At 30.9% G+C, this 23,519-nt stretch overlaps 1 protein-coding gene across 1 annotated transcript; it reads left to right on the top strand.

Annotated features, from left to right (window-relative positions):
* Positions 1-260: 260 nt before the first annotated feature.
* Positions 261-22,284, top strand: LOC126735391 (zinc finger protein 91-like). Its single transcript, XM_050439360.1, has 7 exons — positions 261-725; positions 8,879-9,376; positions 9,432-9,623; positions 12,794-13,139; positions 16,163-16,410; positions 16,468-16,732; positions 21,788-22,284. Exons 1-7 carry the CDS (start codon positions 612-614, stop codon positions 22,216-22,218), a joined length of 2,094 nt encoding a protein of 697 aa, XP_050295317.1. The 5' UTR covers positions 261-611; the 3' UTR covers positions 22,219-22,284.
* Positions 22,285-23,519: the final 1,235 nt, after the last annotated feature.

Genomic DNA, 23,519 nt, shown 5'->3' with positions numbered 1-23,519 from the left:
TAAAATAACGTTCATAAACTAGTCAATCTTCGTAATCTCGGGATTGAAAATTGCAAAAATTAATCCTTTTAATTTTGTACTTTGTAGCCCTTTTACAAATTTAAGTCTAGTCAATGGAAACAGTACATACAATACAAATTTAAATCTACTAATGGGAACAGTGTGTTCAGTCTGAGATTCGGCAGCTTGTAAACTGGTCTTTAAGCTGGTGACTTACGGACCACACACAGTTATTGCTGTCATTCTTGTTATATGTCAGATCAGTGCAGTTCTAGTTCGCGTCAGCAGTCAGCGTCGTTCAGCCTAAAAAAAATCGAAAACCTCAATTTGTTGAAAAACTAAAATCTCAATTGTTAATTAGTTTTCAGTTTTATGTAGTATTCTTCTTAGTTACCCATTTTATATTAGATTTGGTTTAATTTCTTACCTTAGATTTTTAGCATAACCTTTAGGAAATACAGAGTTACTGCCTGCAATTGTGTTAATGGTTTATAGGCCCATAATATTGTTTGTTTTCTTTGGTATTGGTAGTTTTAAGAAGTTTAAACTATGGGGGTTTTATGACCTCAGCTTAAAGTAGTTAACAACATACCCTGTAAAAGAATATCATTATGCAGTCACCTAGGACGAAAAGATGCAGGCTTTGCCTAGAAAATTGCACCCAATATATTGAAATATTTAAAGATGACTTTCCGAAGATGATTTACCTGTTGACTAGAATTAAGGTATGTAAATATATATTAAGAAGTAGCAAATTAAATAGCTATATTAAACACACTTTTAGTCTGGATATTGGTTCCCCATTTTCTTACAAGGTTATAAAAATAATGTAAATATTGATGCTTTACAAAAAAGCCATGCTGAAGCAAACTTCCTTACTTACCCTACCTTGGTTTTATTTACATGATTGTTGCATATTGAATGAATGATAGAATACAATTGAATTTAAATGTTGGATATATATAAAAAGGAACCTGTGAAAGACAATTATTGCAGAATAAACTAAAATGCAAAATCCACAGTGTCACAGTACAATAAAAAAATTATATATGTATATAAAACACTATGAAACAATGTATGATGGTAATTGAGGAATGAATTTTAGTTTTTTTTTTGGTACATTTAGTTGTTTAGTTATGAACCTTGCCTTAAGAAAGCATTTGATAGAGTGAGTCAGAATTTTAAAATCTTTAATCAGACTTCTAAGTATCTTCATCTATTCATTCATTTTCAGAACTACAACATATACAGGGTGTTACAAAATTTGGTACAGATATTTTAAGAGCATATTGTTTGCAACTAAGTTGCTTGTGCGACTGGCAGAGAATTATGACTACTCCCAATCCCTTAGAATCCTTTCACAAAATGTTATGTGAGAACTTCAATAATGCATTTCCAGTTAGGACATTAAGGAAAAAATCTAGAAAGAATTGGATTACTATGGGAATAAAGGCAAGATATCTCACATCACTGCACAATATTCGCAAATTTTTTATAAATAACAACAGTTTTGTTAATTATTTTAACACATATAGAGCTTATAGAGGAATTATTAAGAAAGCTAATAATAATTATCTCAAAAAAAAATTCATTCTCTTTCTTACCTGTTGATCTTGTAGAACTGAAATCAACTTTAAGAGGAATTGAAAAAAATAAATCTTCTGGTTACAATGGAATAACTGGTCAGCACTTCTTAAATATTTCTGATGTGGCATTAGATACTTTGGTAAATGCCATAAACCAATCTTTTTCTACAGGCACCTTTCAGAATGTCTTAAGGTAGCAGGAGTTATTCCCTTGCATAAGGGTGGTGATCCTGAAACTCCCTCTAATTACAGACCCATCAGCATTGCTTTCAACCCTGTCCAAAGGCATGGTATAGTATCTGATGCAAAAAAATATAATTCTGAGTGAGCAGTTTGGGTTTCAGGAGAACAAAGAAATATCAGAGGTCATTTTTTAATTTTTAGAGTCTTTATATCTGGGACTCAACAATGGGGAGCTTGCTGCAGGGGTATTCTGTGATCTGACCAAGGCATTTGGTTGTGTTGACAATGGAGTGCTGCTGTGGAAGCTTGAGCGGTACAAATTTAGAGGGCTGTTTCATCCTTGGTTTGCTTCATATTTAGGGGATAGTCACAGACTGTAACTGTAAATGGTGCATTGTCAAGGGAGCAATTTGTCACACATGGTGTCCTCAGGGATCAGTTTCGGTCCCATTTTGTTTTTACTGTACATGAATGACATGGCAAGTCTAAATAGGTAAATTTACTCAATTAGCAGATGCAACAGTGCTGTGGCATGATCTTAGTGCTAATCAGAGCAAATCTAAATGAAAGAATACATAGGAACATTGCTGTGATAAAAACTGGTGTGACTGTAACTCTAAATATTGGCAATAATTTGAGTGGAAATAAATTTTTGGGAATAGACATAGACAATAAATTAAAATTTGAAAGCCATATTAGGCTACTAAGCAATAAACTAGCGTCAAATTGTTATGCTCTTAAGGTGGTGTCCTAGGACATTGAGTTTAGTGTTGCCAAAAATACTTATTTTGCATTAATTTAATCAAATCTTAGGTATGGATTATGTTTCTGGGGTGCATGTTGTGACCAACTTTTCAAAAGTGTTTTTGTGTTGCAAAAAAGGGCTATCAAATACATTTGCAAAATTGGTGCGAGGGATTCATGCAAAGAACTTTTCATTTCATAAAAAATCTGCCTTTTTTATTTATTTTGGAATCCATTTGTCTGTATTCACCAAAAATATAGAAACCACAGCAATGTAAGAAGAAGACCAATGACGTAATTTTACTGATACCTGACAGTACATCAAAAAATCTTCTATTTTCGATGGTAAAAAGCTGTATAATGATCTTCCTGCAGTAATCAAAGAGATTTATAATAAAAAGCTCTTTCGAAAAAGTGTAAAAGGATTGCTTGTTGCAAAAAGCTACTATGAAATAGGAGACTTTTTAGCAGAGAGATTTTAAATGTGTCCTTTTTTAACATGTTTTAATGTTAAAGTTTTAATATTTTATCGATGTAGATGTAAATTTGAGTTTGAATTTTAATATTGTAATTTGTTTATTTGTATTATATGTTAAATCTAGTTTTGTTGTATTCTTACTATATTATGGTTTGTTAATTTTTTTGTTTGCCAACAAGATTTCTTATGACAATAAAGATTATATTGATTGATTGATTGATTTTTAGGACACACGTTTATAGAAACAAAAAGTCTTATTTTGACTCAAACAATACGCTCCTAAAATATTTGCACCCAATTTTCTAACACCCTGTTCTTACTATATATACTTTTGGGTAAGCTTGGGGGCTTGGAAGTTCCTGGGCCTCTGCAATGAATTGGTAGCTATCTGTCCGATCCTGTTTAAAAAGTGAAGATTTGGGAGTTGATCACATATCGAGCCATGCTATAAAGCTTCTTGGTTTTGTTAAACGCATACTTGCGGATTTTAATAGTGTACAATGCTTTAAATCTGTAAACTGTTCCATTGTATGATCCTATGGGTCTTTGGTCTGGTCTCCAAGCTATGAGGTCTATAAAAGCAGAATTGAAAGGGTTCAAACATATTTTTTACATCTTGTTGCTTTAAAGCTTGATTCTCTGTTGAATTTTATAAATGAGCACATGAAGTTATTAACATTAACAACTAGGAAGATAGAACTTACGGAAGATTCATACATATAAATGTTTTTGACAGCAGGTAAAAATAATCCTGCTTCATAAAGCATTTTATAGTTTGGAGGATAACTTCACAGAGCATTTTTGAACTTAGTTGTGTTTTGATATACACTATGTGCTGTCTATTGTTTGAGTTTTAATGTAAGTACTGCTTAAGCAATAATAATGGACATATTTTAGATTTTAATTTCTTACTGGTATATTTGTGTTGTGCTGTTAATTTTTTTTAATTTTTTACACCTTGGTGTTTTAGACGAATAAAGCATTATTTGATTGGATTTGATTTGATTTAGGCGTATTTAGTTAGATCTCGCTCTGTTCTATAACATTGTAAATTCTTTGACTGACACGGCGGAGCTTTTAGGTGTTGTTGAAGTCTCTGTACCTCAAAGGGTGCTTTGCGTTCACTCTCTTTCTAATGAGTGACATTTCAGAACAAACTATGCATTTAATTCATTCCATTAAGAAAAGTTCCAAGTAAAAACCATAATTTATCATCGACTTTCTTAATATCTTTGACCTAAACTTAAAATTTTGTGAAGTATGCTAAAACTGAAAAATATTCTTGTAAAATATCTTGTTATATAGGAGAATTTTTGCAATGCAATGTTTTGAAAGTGACATCATTTAGTAAAAACTTTTTTAAATTTTTCATTAAATTATTTAAATTGCTCAGGCACCACATAAAACACTATAGAAGTCAAATTAAATAATAGAATGGCCAAAAAATTATGATAAGTCAATAAGTTAAGATCAGAGTTGATTAAACATATTACAAAAAGATCAACAGTTAAGCTAGTATAAAAAAACTTTGACTTTGGTATGAAACTGTGAAGTATCATTCGACAGCCTGTGCTATTTAGTGTTTTCAGCTTCTAGTCTCATGCTGGTATATGTGAAAACCAATTGAGTTATTCATGCAACTTGTGGGCATTTTTTGATTACCAATATATGAACAATAATGACATTGACAAAGCCAAAAAAAATCAATAAACCAGCAGAAAAAAATTAAACTAATAGATAAAAAGTATTCTATATCTATCCATCCTAATCCTATCTACAAATAGCAGTCATAAATCAGTTACAACCCTTATTAGTCCAGGATCCAGAGTCAAAGTATACTTTATTGTTATCAACACACTGAAACATTGTTAACAAAGCTAAAGAATCAAAATATAGCATAAAATAAAATCATAACAATATCTTATAGGTACCTTAAAATCAGATAAAATACAGATGGAAGCAGTAAACTCTGCCTTGTTCTTGACTGGATACCTAGGACTAATACTGTGTACTTATCCCAGTTTTTAAACAACAGGAATGCAACTGCTAATATGTAAATCCCAATTAGTGTAAGAATTGTTTTTCTTTTAAATAAAGGGTGAATCAGAGAAATCACAAGATTTGCATTAAATTATTTATTTTCATAGACATAACAGTCATGTATTAAAACTTCTATCGTCTTATAATAAACTAAATATAATACGATGTAAAGAATACAAAATACATCAAAAATTCTAAAAGTAAGATCACTTACAGAATGCAGATATGGCCTCATTTACAGTACAAAAAAACATATTCACATTTTTACTTCTTATTTAGGATGGCAAGTGGTTGAAAAGTTTGAAGGATGGAATTCCTGCTTCATTCTGAATTTGTCTTAATGGGGCTATCGAGATATAAACTTGCTCAGTTCATCTCAATTCTAGACATTACATTACTGAAGACATTACAGGAGGAGTGTAATTAATGTCTTCAGCAATTGTTTAAATCCTTTCAGAACCACAAACATGGTTCGACTAATTCTGTTCTGGCAAACAAGAACTTTGCAAACTACCAGTAGTTTCCCCAAGCCATCAGCCCATAACTTAATATTGATTAAATTGATGTATAATAAAACATTTTGAATATATTCCTATCAACAAATTTCCTAAACGGTAGTACGTCAACATTTCTGCAATACAGTTTAGAGTACACAGTCTGAATCTGGTTGTCTATAGAGAGGTGCTCATTGATTGTAATGCCTAGAAACTTGGAGGAATCTTTATGAACCAGACTTGTGTGTTTATATGTATTCATGCAGTAAACTAACATCCTTCTAGGAATAAACATTGGAAACTTAGTTTTTGTATTACTCAAGCAAGGACTGTTTCTATTATACCAATCAATCAATGTACTGTATAAAGCACATTTCTAAAAATCAAATACAAAATTGGACCAGGTCTGCTATTTTGTGGGACTCCAACTATTACCTCTATCCATTCAGAAAAAGTTAAGCTAGTGCAGTGCTCTCAATAATTTTTACAGCCTGAAATCTCTTTGTTAAATTTAGTCTTGCAAATGTATTTAATTGCACATCTGGACATATGTTTATAAGATTATTTTTTAAGTAAGTAAGCCTGCAAGTGAATTTTTTTACTATAATAGTAACACACTGTGTATCATAATTATAATCATCAGATAACGGTCTAGCTATAAATATAGTTCGGGAATTTGGAAAAACTAACAACAACGAATGCCATATTCCAGATTTTGGAGAGTATTTATTCGGGTAAAATATTGGTGAGGTAATTGCGGCGGCTTTTTGTGTCAAAAAATATTGACTGTGTCAATCAACATATTCTCTTAAGCAAGTTTCATCACTATGGGTTCAGGTTGCAGCACTTCCTTGATTTGAATATTTGTCTAGTGGCTGTCAAAGGGTTTGGTTTATTGGATCACAAAGATCAGCAATATTTTTGGATGAATCAGGTGTACTTCAGGGATTAATTTTATGTTGAGTTTTATATTTTTTTTTAGAAAAGACATTGCTTCATTAAACATCACAGGGAAATATACTTTGTGTGCAGATGATACCACAATTTTATGGCACAATTCAGATCATGAAAAGTCTATTAGAATATATTCTTTTAGATCTTGATGGGAGGCTTATATCCTGTGTGTTATTCCAATCTCCTGAATGTGCCTAAATATGTCAAAAACAAATATATATATAAATATATATATGTATAACTAATAATATATATATAACTTGGTATTTATATATATATATTATATCAATTAAATGTAATGTTGGAGTATTTAATGTATCTGGTCTTCCCATTGAGCCTCACTGTTAGACATTGCATCGAGTTCAATTCAATCAAAATTCTCATTATATCATAATGTTTCAAAAACAGATATCATTTGGATGTTGGCAGTTCATGTCAAGATTAATATTTGCGCTAACAGAGTTAAGGTTATGATATGGTATTTGTTTTTGGGGGTTGTATAACCAAAACTTACTTCCAACCAAAACTTCAAGTCAATTTTTATATTAAAAAACGTGGAAATACCATTGGACCAATTTAAAAATAATATCCGTTAATCCATATTATAATGCGCTGTTAATTGGAATAACTTAGGTGTTATAAGTTAATTGTTATTATTTTTCTATTGTAAATCTGGTTTTGAGTAATTATGGTTTTTCTTTGTCGGCTTGTATTTTTTGTAAAGAATTTGATCATTTGTGTTTAAAGATTATCTGGTGCCAAATGTAATGCCATTTGTTATGATATCAGAGCACTCAATGTGGAAACAAATATACAGGGTGGTCCATTCGAAAATTCATTTTTCGTTGCGCCGTAGATCGGGCTTATGTAGTGGGAGAAATGCGACAGTGGAACCGTCGTATAGCTCATATTTGGGCATTTAGTAACGATGCCGCAGTACACGGGGGAGCAGCGTGCTTTTTGCGTTCGGGCGTATTATAAGAATAATCATGATACGTAGTTCGTCAAATTTTCGGTCGACATTTTAGACTGCATGACATTAATGAGGCTCCCAGTTGAAATGTAATTAAGCAGTGGGTTAGAAGATTTGAGAGAACTGGTTCAATACAGAAAACTCGAGCTCAAGGTCGACCAAGGACTACACGAACCATCCAAAATGATCAACGGGTGACTGAATCGGTACGAGCTACACCAACAATGTCGACTCGCAAACGGTCTTCAACTCTAATGATTCCGAGGACGAGTCTGCAACGAATGTTACATCTCGATTTGAAACTACACCCTTATAAGATCCAGCTAGTCCAAGAATTAAAAGCTTCGGACCTGGAAGCAAGAATGACTTTTGCAAATGTAATGTTGGATACTTTTCAAGCCTTTGAGAATACGCTCTTCTCCGATGAAGCTCACTTTCATCTAAATGGATTTGTGAATAGACAAAACTGTCGTTATTGGAGTTCCGAATCGCGCGTGAAACATCAAAAATCACTTTATTCTCCGAAAGTTACTGTTTGGGCTGCAATTGCTAAGTGGGGAATTATTGGACCTTTCTTCCAAATCGAGGCTGAGCCATTACTGTAAATTCGGAACGCTACACAGGAATGTTAAGAAATTTTTTAGCCCCATATTTGCAAAACTCGCACCAATATAATATAAATACGTGGTTTAAGCAAGATGGAAGCCACCTACCATACTTGCAACTTGAGTATTGAAGTGGTAAGAGAAATGTTGCCCGCAGAAGACTGATTTCATGCAGAGGCGATATTTCAAGTTTTTTATATCAATTTTCATTCCTCGAAGTCCGGACCTTACTCCAGCTGATTTTTTCTTATGGGGACACCTTAAGAGTAAAGTGTATTGTAATAATCCTACAACTATACCTCAACTTAAGGACAATATCCGACAGGAAATTGGATTAATCTCACAAGAAATCCTTACTAAGGTATTCCAAAATTTCCGTACACGATTGGAGGTGTGCCGTCATTGCAGAGGACATCATTTGGACGATTTAATTTTTTAAACATGAATTCCCATCTACTCTCTATATATTACAGTCAATAAATAATACCAAAACATTGTCGTTATTTTTTACTGAATTTCTTAAAAATGAATTTTCCTATGGGCCACCCTGTATAATAATATTTTTGCATGTAAATAAGTTTAAAACTAAAAATACATTGCTTCTTTTTAAAAATATTAATGATTAATAGTTTAAGTAAATTTTAAATTCATTGAAGATAAAGGCTCATATACTTTTTTTGTGTCAATATATTTCACTCTCTAATTTGAATTTGAAATAAATAAATGAATAAAAATTGAAATGAATTTAAAAATAATTATGCTATCCAATGTGATAAAACTTTGAAATGGAATAATAATAAATATTAAATAATTATTTTCAGGTCTCTCATAGGGATGATTTTCCAAAAGTCTCTTGTATGCCATGTGCATTGGAGGTTAAAAATGCAGTTTATGCAAGGAAGAAAATTATCTTGTCACATAAAAAATTGGTAGCAGAAGCAGAAACAAACTCTCACAATATTGATGATACAGATCACACTAGTGACTTTAATGCCCCAGTAGAACCAAATGATAACCATAGTGTTTTTGATCCATTAAACACTGAGATATCACTTAAATTAATTCCTAAGACTGCTAGGGTTGTAATAGTAGAAGACGAAAATGTTGAGACCATGCAACCTGTTACAGAAGTATTTCTGCCAGAAATTCCTATTGATAATAATGCTGACAATGCAACTACTACATTGGAGATTGCAGGTGATTTAAAAGAAGAACAACCAGAAATTATTGATATTACAGAAATCAGTAACCTATTAAATCTGAATAACAAGGCAGATTTTGAAGAAAAAGTCAAGAATGAAAACGCCGAAGACATTGAAGTAAGAAGATACTTTTTTTTATATTGTTTCAAATGTTTATATATTTTACTTTTAGAAGTCAAATGATAAAGGGTTAAAAATAAAGTTTATAAATAAAAAGCAATTGATGACAGAATTAGTAAAAAGTGGGAAATCTTGTAAATATTGTGGAAAAACTTTCCATAGGAGTAGTCTAAGGAGACATGAACTAAGGCATGAACAACTAGGAAATCAGGCTGCTACTTTGCAAAGTAGTAGTAATAAAAGGGTAAGTTGAAATAATTAAAATAGCATTGACTAGTTATTAGTCTATAGTATTAACGCAAATAGTATTGAAACTATTATATTAAATGCATCATTGCAATGTAAAAAATATATTTACCAAAATGGTTTATTTATTTATTTATTGTTTTCCTTTTGGTCATTTTATAAGACATTGGGTTCATCAATTTTTCAAAAAACAACAAGATTTTATTTTAGACTAATTATCACTAAATATCTTGATAACAAACAAAAGAAGAGTGGGTCAATAATAAATGATACTCATAAGAAAAGCCAATTTACATCGAGCATTAATGAGTGTAAATTATCTTCGGACTGAATTCTATTGTTCTATAGCTGAAAATCTTACTAAAAATATCATTCACTTTCTCATTCTCTTGGGCTTCTGTCAAATTTGTGCAAGGTTTAAAAATGTATTTTTCTTCAATCCCACAGATTTGACAGCTCCAATAAATGCAGCTGTGGGTATGATACTCATCTCTCTACTTTCTAATTTAAACAATATATTAATTATTCTTCAATTTGGGTTCCGAGAGTATTGCAGTACAAACGACACTATTTTTCAGTTTTTGGAAGGACTATATTCAGGCATTAATAATGTAGGAGTATAGGCAGCAGCTTTTTGTGATCTTTTAAAAGGTTTTGGCTGTCAATTATCGCATACTTGGTTCGAATCGTATTTGCTTGGCCGTTGCCAAAGGGTTTTAATGTTGTTTTCTACATCTGAAATATTAGAGAATCATTAGGGTGTTCCTCAGGGGTCAGTTTTAGGCCCCGTACTATTTTTCTTTTTAATAAATGATATTACATCTCTCAATATAATTAGGAGGTTCAACTTATTTGCAGACGACACCACAATTTTATGGCATTACTTTGACCAACTAAATGTTATAGAAGATATTCTCATAGATCTTTAAAAGCTCAAGTGCTGGTATGATTCCAACTCTATTACTAAGTTTCTTCAAAACAAATGTTTTATCATAAATGAAACACGACATGATCTTCGCATAAATCTTTTTAATGGCTACTAGTTTAGAGTCTCCTAGTTACACTTCATTATCAAGCGTCCTAAAGCTACAATAAGATCTGTATAAATACAGGCTTATGTATTATTATTAACAATTAAGTAAAATAAAATGAAATTTAACAATTTTAATAAAATATTGGTTACTTAAAATTATTATTTATGTTATTGTTGATTGCTTCTAACAGCATCAAGACCACACGTAGTATTTTAACTTGTTACATGTTATTGGTCAGTTCAGTTTTGTTTAAAGTTTGCTCCGGAGTTTTTGTATGTAAGTACTGAAAACTTTAGAATCAGTCTACTATACTTTGATAGAGACAAAGGAGGAGATATGGTCTTTGTTTTATATTAACAAGTATTAGCCTAATAATATCACTTATATCACTCGAAATGCTTCTAAATTGCTAAACCTCATTCATCATTGGTAAAAAGGTCCATTGTTTACGAGAGCATCAACATCCATCTAGATTTGCAACCACCTACCAAATGATTTGTGTGCCGTACCTTCCCTCAAAATATTTAGAATTAAAATTAAAGTATTGCTAGCTGGTAGACCCTATTATACTCTGAATGAATTTTTATTGTTTAAGTTTTAATATGATTATAAAAAATTTATTATTTTTTTATAATGTTAGATTTTTTCTAATTATTTTGTATTTTTCATTTTATTAAAATTGAAACGTAACATTATTAGATTTAATGACTTTAGAACATTATGTTAAAGATATTATTTCAGATTTAATAAATACCGTTTTTCCTACTGGCGATTTCCTTAAGAGTTAAAAAAATAAAGGCACTCCAATTTTTAAATATTAATATAAATAAACTAACAAAAAAAATTATTCTCTTATACCATGTAAGTATATATAAAAGTAGAAGTTCTAATCTAACACATAAAACAAAAATGAATATCTATAATAACTTTATCTTATCACATATAAGATATGTTGTGGTACATAATAATGTTCCCTGTTATACCTGTATGTGGTACATAATAATGTTCAAGTAATACAAAATAAGGTGCTTAAAATAAGGTTTAACTATGATAGAACTACTTCTACTCATACAGAGTATGATTAGTATGAGTCCTACATAAACATTGTATAATTATTTAGGAGCTTTTAGCCTAGCACTTGTTTCTTGAACAATGTAAATTAATGTATAAATCCTAACGACTAACTTTTAATTTGTAAGAAGTTTCCCACAAATATACTGCACATTAAAATCGCATTTTAAGGGTTTCCCTTTAAGAGCAACCACATATTTCATTTCCTCCACACATTTGGTTAACATCATTATCATGAATTTTAATGCAATTAAAGTCAAAACGCCAACCCTTCTCATAGAATGAGACAAGAAATGAGATTTCCCAATATTAGCCACCAACAAATTATAATCAAATCCTTTTATCAACTTTATCAAAAACTCTGAGACTTATACTTACAAAAGATGGTTTTGAATTTTTACAAGATTTAGACAAGGAGGTTGAACAACTTGTAAATAAATAAAACTACATGTATACTCTTATGAATTAATAGAGTAGTCCACCACCATATACTACAATATAGTTGTGCAGTCTGTAATCAAATAAAGTAGACTTTCACTTTAAACTAGTAGAGTTTTAGTAAAGTACTAACCAAGCATAAATAAAAAATATATTTATTTCTATTTGTGGCAACTAATATGGAAAGTTGGTAAAAGAAAGACAAAAAATAATAATGTGCACATATAGCATGCGGTAACAAATAAAAAAAATAATAAGCTTTAGAAAAAGTTATTTTAACTAAATAATCCTCAACAATTTTACCCACTTAAAGAGGAAAATAAATTTTAAAAAAAGTATAAGAATATTAAAAAAGATCTGTATATAAATAATAATAGGTATTATGCCTAAGAAATTCTTATTAAATATCGATAAAACGTAAAAAAATCATAAAAAAATGTTATAAAAAGAAACAATATAGGCTAATATTAAATTTGGCAAATAAATAATAAAAAATATATTTTCAGAAGTAAAATGTAATATATCAGAGATGCCACTTTTTGGCAAACCATTTAGAAAGAAAAAGAATTCTTAAAAAAGTACTTTTATGCTTTCGAATTTCGTATTATCATTATTTCTTTTTTAGATTACGCGGTCTTCAAATGGTCAACGGCCGCAAAATACCGAACTACGAAAGCCTAAACCAGAGCAGAATTTGAAAACTTGTCATTTATGTGGAAAAACGTATCATAAAAGTAGCTTGTCCAGGCATATTAGAGATACCCATCATACAAGTGCTGCAGATGCCAAATCATTTGTGCTTGATGAAGCTGTGGATGCTTTGCTCGGACAGCAGCGTAAAAAGTCTTCAAGAATTTACAAGCAAGAAGAAAGCAGCAAGAATGGATTCGACTTTGATCAATATTTATCCAAATATAACGCCCACAAAAAACTACAGGAAACTTTGAAGATTGACATAGATCAAGCTAAAGGTAATAATTATAGCTTTTGAAGAGAAGATAATTATAGCGTTCGCACCTTAGAACATTGAAAGACTAGAATTAGTACACTACAACTTTGTTTGCGTTCAACATGTGCACAGGGGCAAGGGGGGTGTTTTGTTCACAAACATATTCATTGATTCTCTGTCGTCAAGTTTACACAGATTTTCAAAAGAGGCAATTTTCAGCTATATATCAACGCATAGAATAATGTTAATTTAACTTATTGGTGTTAGATTTTAGATTAAAAATAAAAAGTAGAAATAGATATATTTTATTCTAACCACAAAAATAACATCTTCAAAGCAAAAAAAATATTATCTTTTATTTTCTAAAAAGTGAATGGTGGAATGGCAATATCACAAGCAAAAACTGATGTCATCTTATCAAACAGCTTTGTGTTTACATTCGGCATTTGTGAAGTTGTGCGTTTTTTTTTTAGTTTTTGGTTAAAAAAGGTCTGATTTTATGGTTTCTGTGAACTGTTACTAAAAACTTGTGCGGTTTATGCTGGCATAGGCAAAAGGCGATTCAAGCCCGATCTTTTCAAAAGTAAATACTGATACTGTCATAACATCATAATACTATCATCATGAACGTAGAAGAATAAAAACTTCTTAAGAAATCTATAATAATTATAAAATATTAAGGTGACAAATTTTAATGATATCATAAAGTTATTTTTTGCGATTTCTACATAAGCATTTAGCATCATTGCATCAGAGATGTTGCAAGCAAACAAATTGCCCATAGTTCCACGGCAATGCTAATTCTAGCCTTTCAATCTTCTAAAGTTCACACCTATGGAGAACCATTTGAATTTACTTATTGGCTCTGTTAATATTAACTACCCTGAACAGCTGTCGAGGCTGGCTTTCACTTTAATCAGAACAGAATTGGTTGCCAACTTTACGTCCGGTAATTACTTTACAGTTTAATAAATTTTAAGGTAACCAGATCGAATATCGAAAAACGATATAGGTGTGAGCGGAACATATGTATGTAAGAGGGCTAAATTTCAGACAAATCATTTTATGTAAGGGTAATTAAATGTTACTTTTTTTAATTTCCTGGCATTGCCTTCCACTCTTGAAACAAAAAGATTTATGTTCAAGTAGTTTTTGGCTGGCGCCACATACAAAATGAGGTTAAGTTTGTTTTGTTTTTTTTTTGTTGGCGTTTATCTAATTATTTACTTTGCAATTCGTTGAATTATAATTAAAATTTAGAAATCGGGGTTGTTGTAAGATTTATTAAGGAAGAAATTAATTTGAACAAACCTGATTGTGACTTTTTATGGATTAAAAGTTGTTTATTTAGGAAATTTTGATGTTTGCTATTCATGAAAAACTGGCCAAGGATCATATGGATTTATAGGAAAGATACAGACTTACTATGTGTGAACTTTAATGCTGTTATTGATTCTGACTTCAGAATGCCGAAGTGTAGAAATTGACAGATAATAAATTAATCACACTCATTTAGGTAGAGGAACTAATAAAAAAAGAAGTTAAAAAAATAGTATATGATGCTCAAATTTTAATTGGGAATTAAGTATAAGGCCCCTCAAATGCGGCTTCACATACACAAATTTAAGAGGCTTATTATTGACAGATATATTTTTTAAATGTTGATCTTTTTGGTTGATCCTTTTAAGTTGCATGTTGCTATGAGAAATTCACTGAATTCAATAATTCATTCACGAACCTTGTTGTCGTCTACGATTATGCCTGTCTTAGATTAGTTTATTACTTTAACTTTTTTTAAGCAGATTACTCATTTGCCTTTGTAGTAAACTATGGTACAATTTTACCATCTTTTGAGACACCTGTCTCGTGATAATAAAGCTTATCTTGCCTATATTTTGATATGTAGATTTAAAAGCCGAAAGCAGATTTCAGTTATACTTTTGTTGGCCGTTTATTATTATGTTTGTAAAAACTAGAGACCAAGAATTATTTTTTTAATTACGGTTTTTCTTTGCTAGTTTTCTTTTTCACTATTAAAATTTTACATTTTTTTTACTTTCCTTCTGTTCATTTACCATGAAAATATTTATTTGATATTGTCGATTAACAGAATCAAGACGTATTCCAAATTGATCATTATGAACCTTCATTACGTGCATTCGTTTATATTGTTTGGTAACAAACCTCAAAATATACAAGGGATATTCAGTAAATGAATTATTTATGTATTTTTTTTTGCAAATTTAACAACTATTTTAAAATATATATTTAAAAAAGTTTTTATATTTTAGGAATTCTTGTCACCATATAATTAAACCAACTGTAATTATAATATTTTATGCAGACTTGTCAAACATATGCTGCGGTACATATAGCAAAACTGAGCAGGTTCTCACAAATAAGTTAAATACCAGTGTATAACAATGGATAAACATATCAGTAACGTGACAAAAAAACCTAAGATATTTTTTAAAGGATATTATAAGGCTAGTGTTTTCAACGTTACATATTTGGTTGTAGTACAAAAGTAAATAAATACTTATGTTAAAGCTTTATTTAATTTATAGTCCCAAGAAATTTTAATTCGTTCCTCTGGCTTTATAATGCTTTAATCAACGGGCATAGGTTACCAGCATTACCATTTTATTCCAGTATGACCTGCAGTATTGTTTTTACTATAGCCAAATTAAATTAAGGACAAGTTGGTTCTTCCTTGTTTATTTATCTTTTTAATTATCTGTTTCTATTTAACTTTAAGGTATTCACTTTTCTGAAGTAAACTGACAGGTTCATTTAAAACTAAATTTCTCCGGAAAGAACTTAACATTGATACAAAGTTTTTATGCGAATCCGGTGTTTTTTTCCAAAAGGTAAACAAGCGAAAACCCTATTAATTACAATAAATTTTTTAAATCCTAGTAGGAAATAGTTTGACATCCAAACCAAAGCAAACCCAAAACCTTCCAAACACCTGTCTATTACCGTCAGTCGCCGTAATACTTTCTTTGGGGATAACTAAATAATAATGGATTAATATTTTTTTAGGAATAGAAGAATTCATCAAAAATCATAATGCTCCAAAAGATGCTGAACATGAAACCAATTTTTTGGACTATGTCGACAAAAACACAAACGAGGTGCATAAGGCAGTAGAACCAGCCTCTTCCGACTACCCAGGCGATCCAAAAACTAAATCTTGTAAAATTTGTAACATAACTTTTGCTCATAGAAACCAATATCAAAACCACATTTCGAAGCATAAAGTAAAAATGTGCGACGTTTGTAATAAAGAGGTACCTACTTTCACAACCATATTTCTAAAACATTTAAAAATTATTTATTTTGTTTAGGTCAGAACTTGCTACATGAAAAGGCACATGATGGCGCATGAAACAGAACCCACCGCATGCGAGGAATGTAATATCACGTACAAAAATAAGTTAAGTTTTCACATGCATAACGTGTTGTACCATGAAAATAGGTACTCCTGTGTATGCGAGGATTGCGGATTGTCTTTTAAAACTAGGTCCAAATTAATGATTCATAAGAGAAAAGTCCATATAAAAGAAAAGAATGTAAAGTGTGAAACATGCGGAAAACTCTTCTTTTCAAGAGGTAAGTATTTTTCTTTCATTTTCACTGCTTTCCGAAAAATAAAAGAAAAAATAAAACAAAAGATATGTATAAGTATGTGAAGTTTCGAAGAGTTAAAGTTGTTTACGTAAGTTTTTAGAATGTGGGTACTTTAGTGCGAGTGCTAGCGATACGGTCTTCTATTTCATCGCAGATTTTGATAAAAACAATGTAAATAGAAAGGTACTTAGGAGGAGGGGGATATAGAACCGCAATGCCGGACGGCAAAATCCTGTGCCAAAATACAAATTAAAAATTATTAGCAAATAATTTTTTTTTAGAAAGTTATGTTATAATAGATTTTAAAAAAATTGTCCCAAATACGTGTCCGATGAGGTTTTGTTTGACTTTTAACCACGTATCATAGTCAATGAAGACAATTATTTACTCTTTTACAACCATTTGCTGAACGTTGTAGTCATTTCAAGCGTAATTGCCTAAAGTAACGCAATAATTGTACTTTTTTATTATTGTTAACTGATCAGTTCTACTATTGTGAAATTTCGTCTTTTATGTCAGTTGTTTTCGAAAAGAAATCAGACCGTGGTCACTGTAAGTCAAGAAATCAGAATTTTTTATTATGATTTAATTTTTAATTCTCGCGTAATAGAATTACTTACTTAACATAGAGAGATGGAGAATATACTCATTACACGCTGTAAAAAATGAGCTTGGATATAAAAAAACATATTTAGCGAATTCAACGTCCTCCAAAAAAAGACATATGGTCTTCTACAAAAAAGAAAAAAAACAAAAAGAATAATTTACGCCGAAAATGTGAACTACATTAAGAAATTAAAATAACTCTATACACAATTTGTGGAATCACACTATTGCCGAATCAGGTGACAACTTCTTACTAATGCCATATGCTGTCTTTAATTTACTTCTCATTCAGGGTTTTCACCATCTTCGTAATTTAATTACTACTTAATTGGCTTATAAATAAACACAATGGTTGCATGTTATTCATTGAAGAACAAAGTTTATTCATATACATGATGAATATATTAGGCCACTAAAAATTAAACTAAAGGCTATCTATGGTAATCTACTCCTATAATACTACGAGAGTTGTACATAAAATGTAATGCTCTTTATCTTACATAATCTTATCTATTCTATCTATTATCTGTAATCTTATCTATATATTTGATTTTGATAAATTCAAGGCACATGTCGCTAAACGCGAAAACTTATCAAATAAACAAGAATAACACTAATGATTATCTGATAATGAGAGTTCCAATGATTTGAATACTTTAATCCTAGTCATCCGAATTTTCTTTGTCCTCGTTATCTTTAATGTCTTCTTCCTCAGTTTCTGTCGTTACAACTAGAATACCTTCTATCGATAAGGGTGTTGGTTCCCCTTTGAACCAACGCGGCCGGAAATTTCTGTCGTGTTTTTCTCAGACATTTTCTTAGTAGAATTAAAAAGAGTACATTTAATGAGAGTTGGAGAGTGCCATATTATATACAAACTCACGTTCAAGTTTTTTTTTACAGTGATTTGTAACATGGGGGTATTGAGCTACAATCAAAATCCTTGACGTTGCTTGTTACAAAAGCTCATCCGAGGAACGACACGTATTTGACACATGAATTTCTCCGTTCAGCAGGTTTAATCTTGTTCCCTACAGTTAGTTACTGTTTAGGTTGACAAGTTTGTTTCACTATTGGCTTCTTTTGTCTGCACCTGAAGAGTATATATATAGGTTATTATAAATCACGGGACGGTTTTTTTTTCAGCAGTGTATTGACTCTTTATGGAAAATAAATTACTTTTCAATTTAAAAATGAAGAGCAGAGGGGAAAATGATCTAAGTCACTGTTGGAAACTTTTAAGAGAAATAATGAACAATTTTTTTTTCTTAGGTAGATGATTTATTAACGTTGAGAAAAACTAACACAAGTATTATTAATAACATTTTAAGAAAGGCTAAAAATAAGTAAATTAAATGCTTTTTTGATAAATTAAATCAAAGTAACACGAAATATACTGCATCTCAAATTGACACGATCGTATTTTTTTGTTATCTTCTCATTCCCAGCATAAAAATTTAGCCAGCTAAATGACTGCCTTGTGAATTATATATTTATTAGCATCCACATAATACGAGTATAATACCACCCCCATCCGTCATCTCTTAGCCAAGGTGGAACTAATCTGAAAAATTTTAAATGGAATATTGGGTCCAGTTATGTCTTGGTTAAAAGGTCTTTCGATTCACTTTACGGCTATACCTAGTTTAAAGTATTCTACTTCAGCGGTTCTCAAACTATTGACTGTTTTAATATTTATTTAGGGAAATGTAAGAACTAGAAAAGTAAAAAATATTCTTGAAAAACCTGTATTAAATCGCAATTCTTTTTCAAACTATTAATTGAAAATGGCCACCGTTAATCTCCATGCAATAATACAGATTTTGTTCAAGTCGACGTTTAGGAGGGAAAAAACAGGAATGTCAAAATACAACCAAAAGATAAATAATAATGTCACTTAGAGGTCAGTTCAACTTCAACAGAGTGAAATCGGGTTGTTGATTTTTAGTTTATCGTGTTAAACAAAGTAATAGTCAAAATGGTATCATAATGGAGTTAAAATGCATTTCGAACATCGGAACATTTCAATGAACGTGAATAAAACAGAAACGTGCAAAGAAAGTATGTCATAGAACTAATTACAAAATTTAGGGAAACAGGATCGCTGACCAGTAAAAAAATGAATGCTGAGAAACCGGTAAGGAACGAAGCTGTAAAGGTTGCGGTCTTGGGACATGTTAATATGGATTTTACACTAAGCACTCGACAGCTTCTGTCTCTGGGATCAATCGGGGTGTACAAGGGATTCTAAAAACTCATGATTTCCATCCCTACAAAAAAAGCTGGTAGGTATATAAAATAAATGAAGACGATGAGGGTCGGCGCTTGGAGTTTTGTGAAATAACTAGTGAAAGAGCATTAATTAATCCCAATTATGTGTTTAACATTGGTTTATCACATGAATTTTTGTTTTTCTTACGACTTTCTAACGGCACTGTAAACCGTGATTGCTGTTATTCGTGGGACCACGACACATTTATCACGCACAATACTCAGCATTCTTAAAAATGAAACGTTTGGTCTGGCATTTATGGCGATCATATTATTGGACCATTTTTTATACCCGATAATCTTGATGGGGATATGTACCTCAGGTTATTACAAGAAGCTATCGATCCGGATAACTCCTGATATGCTACGAATTGTGCGACGTTGATTTAAACAAAATCTGTATTATTGCATGGAGGTTAACGGTGGCCACTTTCAGCATTTATTGGACTAGTGTTAGTATGAATTGTATGTATGATTAATTGTTTGAAAAAGAATTGCGATTATTTTCCAAAAAACTGTATTAAATGTTAAAATAATCAATAGTTTAAGAACAGCTGAAGTCAAATTCTTTAAACTAGGTATAGCTGTAAAGAGAATCGAAAGGCCTTTTCAACAAGATATAACTTGACCCACTATTCCATCTAAAATCTTTGAGGTTAGTTCCATCCTGGCTAAGGGATGGCAGATGGGGGTGGTATTATACTATGAAAATGTTTCCCCCTGGTAATCTAAATTGACGTGTTGGAGCGTTTTCTTTTTAAAATCTTTACGAACCCGACATGGTCGTCGTTTCGTTTTCATTTAGCCATCCTTTATAATTTTATGTAATAACCTATCTTCAAATAAATTGAGCTTCTGCCTCTGTTCTCACTCAATTTTTGAAAACAACGATTTTTACAGGTAAAGGATTTGCCTCTTCAATTACAGCATTATGCAAGGTGTACAGAACTTATTATATGATTATTTTACATGATACATCTCAGTTTTTATCAAAAGTATATTTAGAGTTTTGAGTAATCTATTATTCTAAATTCCAAGTTTTATTAAAATTAGTCGAGTCAAAACATTAACCGCAAGCGATTTTTTGGATTATAACAAGATTTTTTAAATAAATTATGAATTGGTAATAAGAAAATAACCCAACATATTGAATATATCAACATATTCAAATTATCAAGAAAAATTCGAACACATAGAGGTTCTTTCTTAACAGCATTCTAAAATTCGCATTCGATATTTTACGATTCCTGGTTAATAATTTTAATTTGAATAAAGAAAACTTAATCTCTGGATACGATTTTATTATGGAACACGTTTAGTCGGTCTAAGTTTGATAAATATTACTTTGTATTTTATTTATTTAAAAATAATGCATGTTCCTAGGATGAACGTAATAACTCTAAGACTATACCAAATAAATTGTCAATTTCTTTTAGTCCGTTTAAGAATAATCAGGCCGCATAACGTATCCTTTTTAAGTTTTTGTTCGTATAAAGGCGTGTACGTGAGTTAAGAGTAGGTAATTTCCTTCAGTGTGGTTTCACCACATCTCTCTCCTCTACTTATTTCAAAAAGAAGGAAAATAAAATTATACTAAATTCTGCTACAATTTTTAAATCGTGAGTTGCAGATACTGCATTTAAATGATTACTGATTAATGCTAAAACTAAAACCAAATTACTCTAAGTAAAAATAACACAATAGTTGTTTTCCTTTCTTGTAAATTTAGCCTTTTTGAAATGTCTTTCACATTTTGTAATGTGAACAAGACGAGATCTATGTTTACCAAAAACTAATTAAAAAACATGAAGGTCAACTTCAGCAGACTAAAATTAGCAGTCGACACCGGCAAGAAGCGATCATTGTTACCTTTAAAATCGTGTTTAATAAAAATACTCGGTGCAGGGAAAAAATGGGGAAAAATTGTATTGTAGTTTTTAAGGCTTTCTAACCAAATGTTACTACCGAGTAGTTATTTTTAATTACTAGTTCATTAAATATGTTGCTTAATAACGCCGAATTTGCTTTAAAATCCAAATTTCTTGACGATATAAAAGTGACCTTCCCTTCGTTCTTCTCTGTACCCTTCAAATGTAAAGAAATTGCGGTTGTTCCAAAAATATGATTAATTATTACAACTCTTATTTTTTTAATTTTTAGTTCACCTCAAGAACCATATTAAAATGAAACACCTAAAAATAAGATCGCATATGTGTCAGTTTTGCGGCAAAGGTTATTCCTCGAAGTTCGCCCTAACCACACATCTGCGACAGCACACCAATGAAGCACCACATAAATGCACCTTTTGCGGTGACAGTTTTAGACAAAAAGTATCTTTAAGAAACCATTTAAAGAGCAAACACAAAATCAAGGAAGAAGAAAACTGTTTTTGTGATAAGTGTGGAAAAGGATTCACCACCCTCGGGGCCGTTGAAGTACACTCGCGGGTTCATGAGGGAATTAAGTGTCCCCATTGTACGGATACTTTCGCAGATTTTTCATATTTACAGCAACACGTCGCGTCGCAACATCCGGAAGAATCAAAAATAGATGTAGGAGATGAATATGATGAATCAGAAGAGGAGTACTAAGTACTAAGAATTCTTTATATGCTTGTATTATTTGTAATTCAGTTATTATTAAAGAGTTGTCTGTGAGTACTGTATTTTTAAACTTTATAGGATCGTGAGTCTGAAAACAATATCTTTAAGTCAATTTAAATATACGAATACTTACATCATCTTGTTGATCATTATCAACTTGGCCATGGCCAACTATTTAGGAGACAACTTGTACATTAGTTTACCGACTAGATATTTATTTTATCAAATTTGTTAATTCAGTTTTGTTTCATAATGTGGGGCGGTTGATTAAGAATCGGAAATTGAGGTATATATGCATTATACACAGATCATGTTATTAAAGCAAGCACAATTACTTTAAAAATTCATAAAAATAATTATTTAAGGTGCTACCATTATATATATATTTTTAGTTATTCAGTTATTCATTTTAAATTTTATAACAACTATGATTTTTGGCAGTATTGTTTTTTTAGCCTATTATAGTTATGGTCAGACAAAAATGCTTATAAATCACAGGCTCCAGGTTAATTTAAATGTTAAAGAGAACATAATTTTTATATATTTTAGAACAAGAAATAAATTGCTAAACTATTTGCATATATTTGATTTTTTTATTTGAAATTTGGCTACTGTGCCAATCGGCAAAAGTCTACCTTTTTAAGATATGGTAAGCGCGGTATTACTGCTTCTGTCTAAATCTGGAATATTTTTAATGGATCGGTCTATACGGTGCTGCTCTTAATTGTCTCCCCTCCCCTCGTATATTTTTTGAATGAGTGTAGATAAAAATTTGAAATTAGAAAAAATACAAACATATTACAGCTGAACAGGTGTAGTACAGAAAATAAAAATGCGAAATATTAGATTTTGAACGGCTGCCATTTTGCTATGGGTAGACGTAATGACTTTATATTCTATAATATTCTAGGACCATAAAGCATTCAGTGTGACCTTTCAAACGATGTATCGCATGACCCCTCTTTGTAATTAATTTTATTGACTTCAAAATGACGGCGGGACGCCCAAAGTTTTGCAAAATGAGCTAGGGACCAAAACGTATTATTTAGGTTGCTAATGATTTGTGTCAAATTTCAAATTTTTATATAAACACATTCAAAAGATTATTATTAAAGTATAATTTTTAAATAATACTTTTCCTATGAGCATGCGCCCTAAAATTTAACTCTCCAAGCTACAGCCATCCCAATAGTTATTCAGACTTTTAGTTTTATGGACAGTCTGCTTATTTCTTACTTCAAAAATAAATTAACACTAATGCCAGGGGGTGAATGAGGGTTACCTACAGT

The sequence above is a fragment of the Anthonomus grandis genome, chromosome 4 (assembly GCF_022605725.1).
Source record: "Anthonomus grandis grandis chromosome 4, icAntGran1.3, whole genome shotgun sequence".
NCBI classification, from domain to species: Eukaryota; Metazoa; Arthropoda; class Insecta; order Coleoptera; family Curculionidae; genus Anthonomus; species Anthonomus grandis.
The sequence above is the reverse complement of the archived record's forward strand: the minus strand, read 5'-3'. Positions and strand labels throughout refer to the sequence as shown.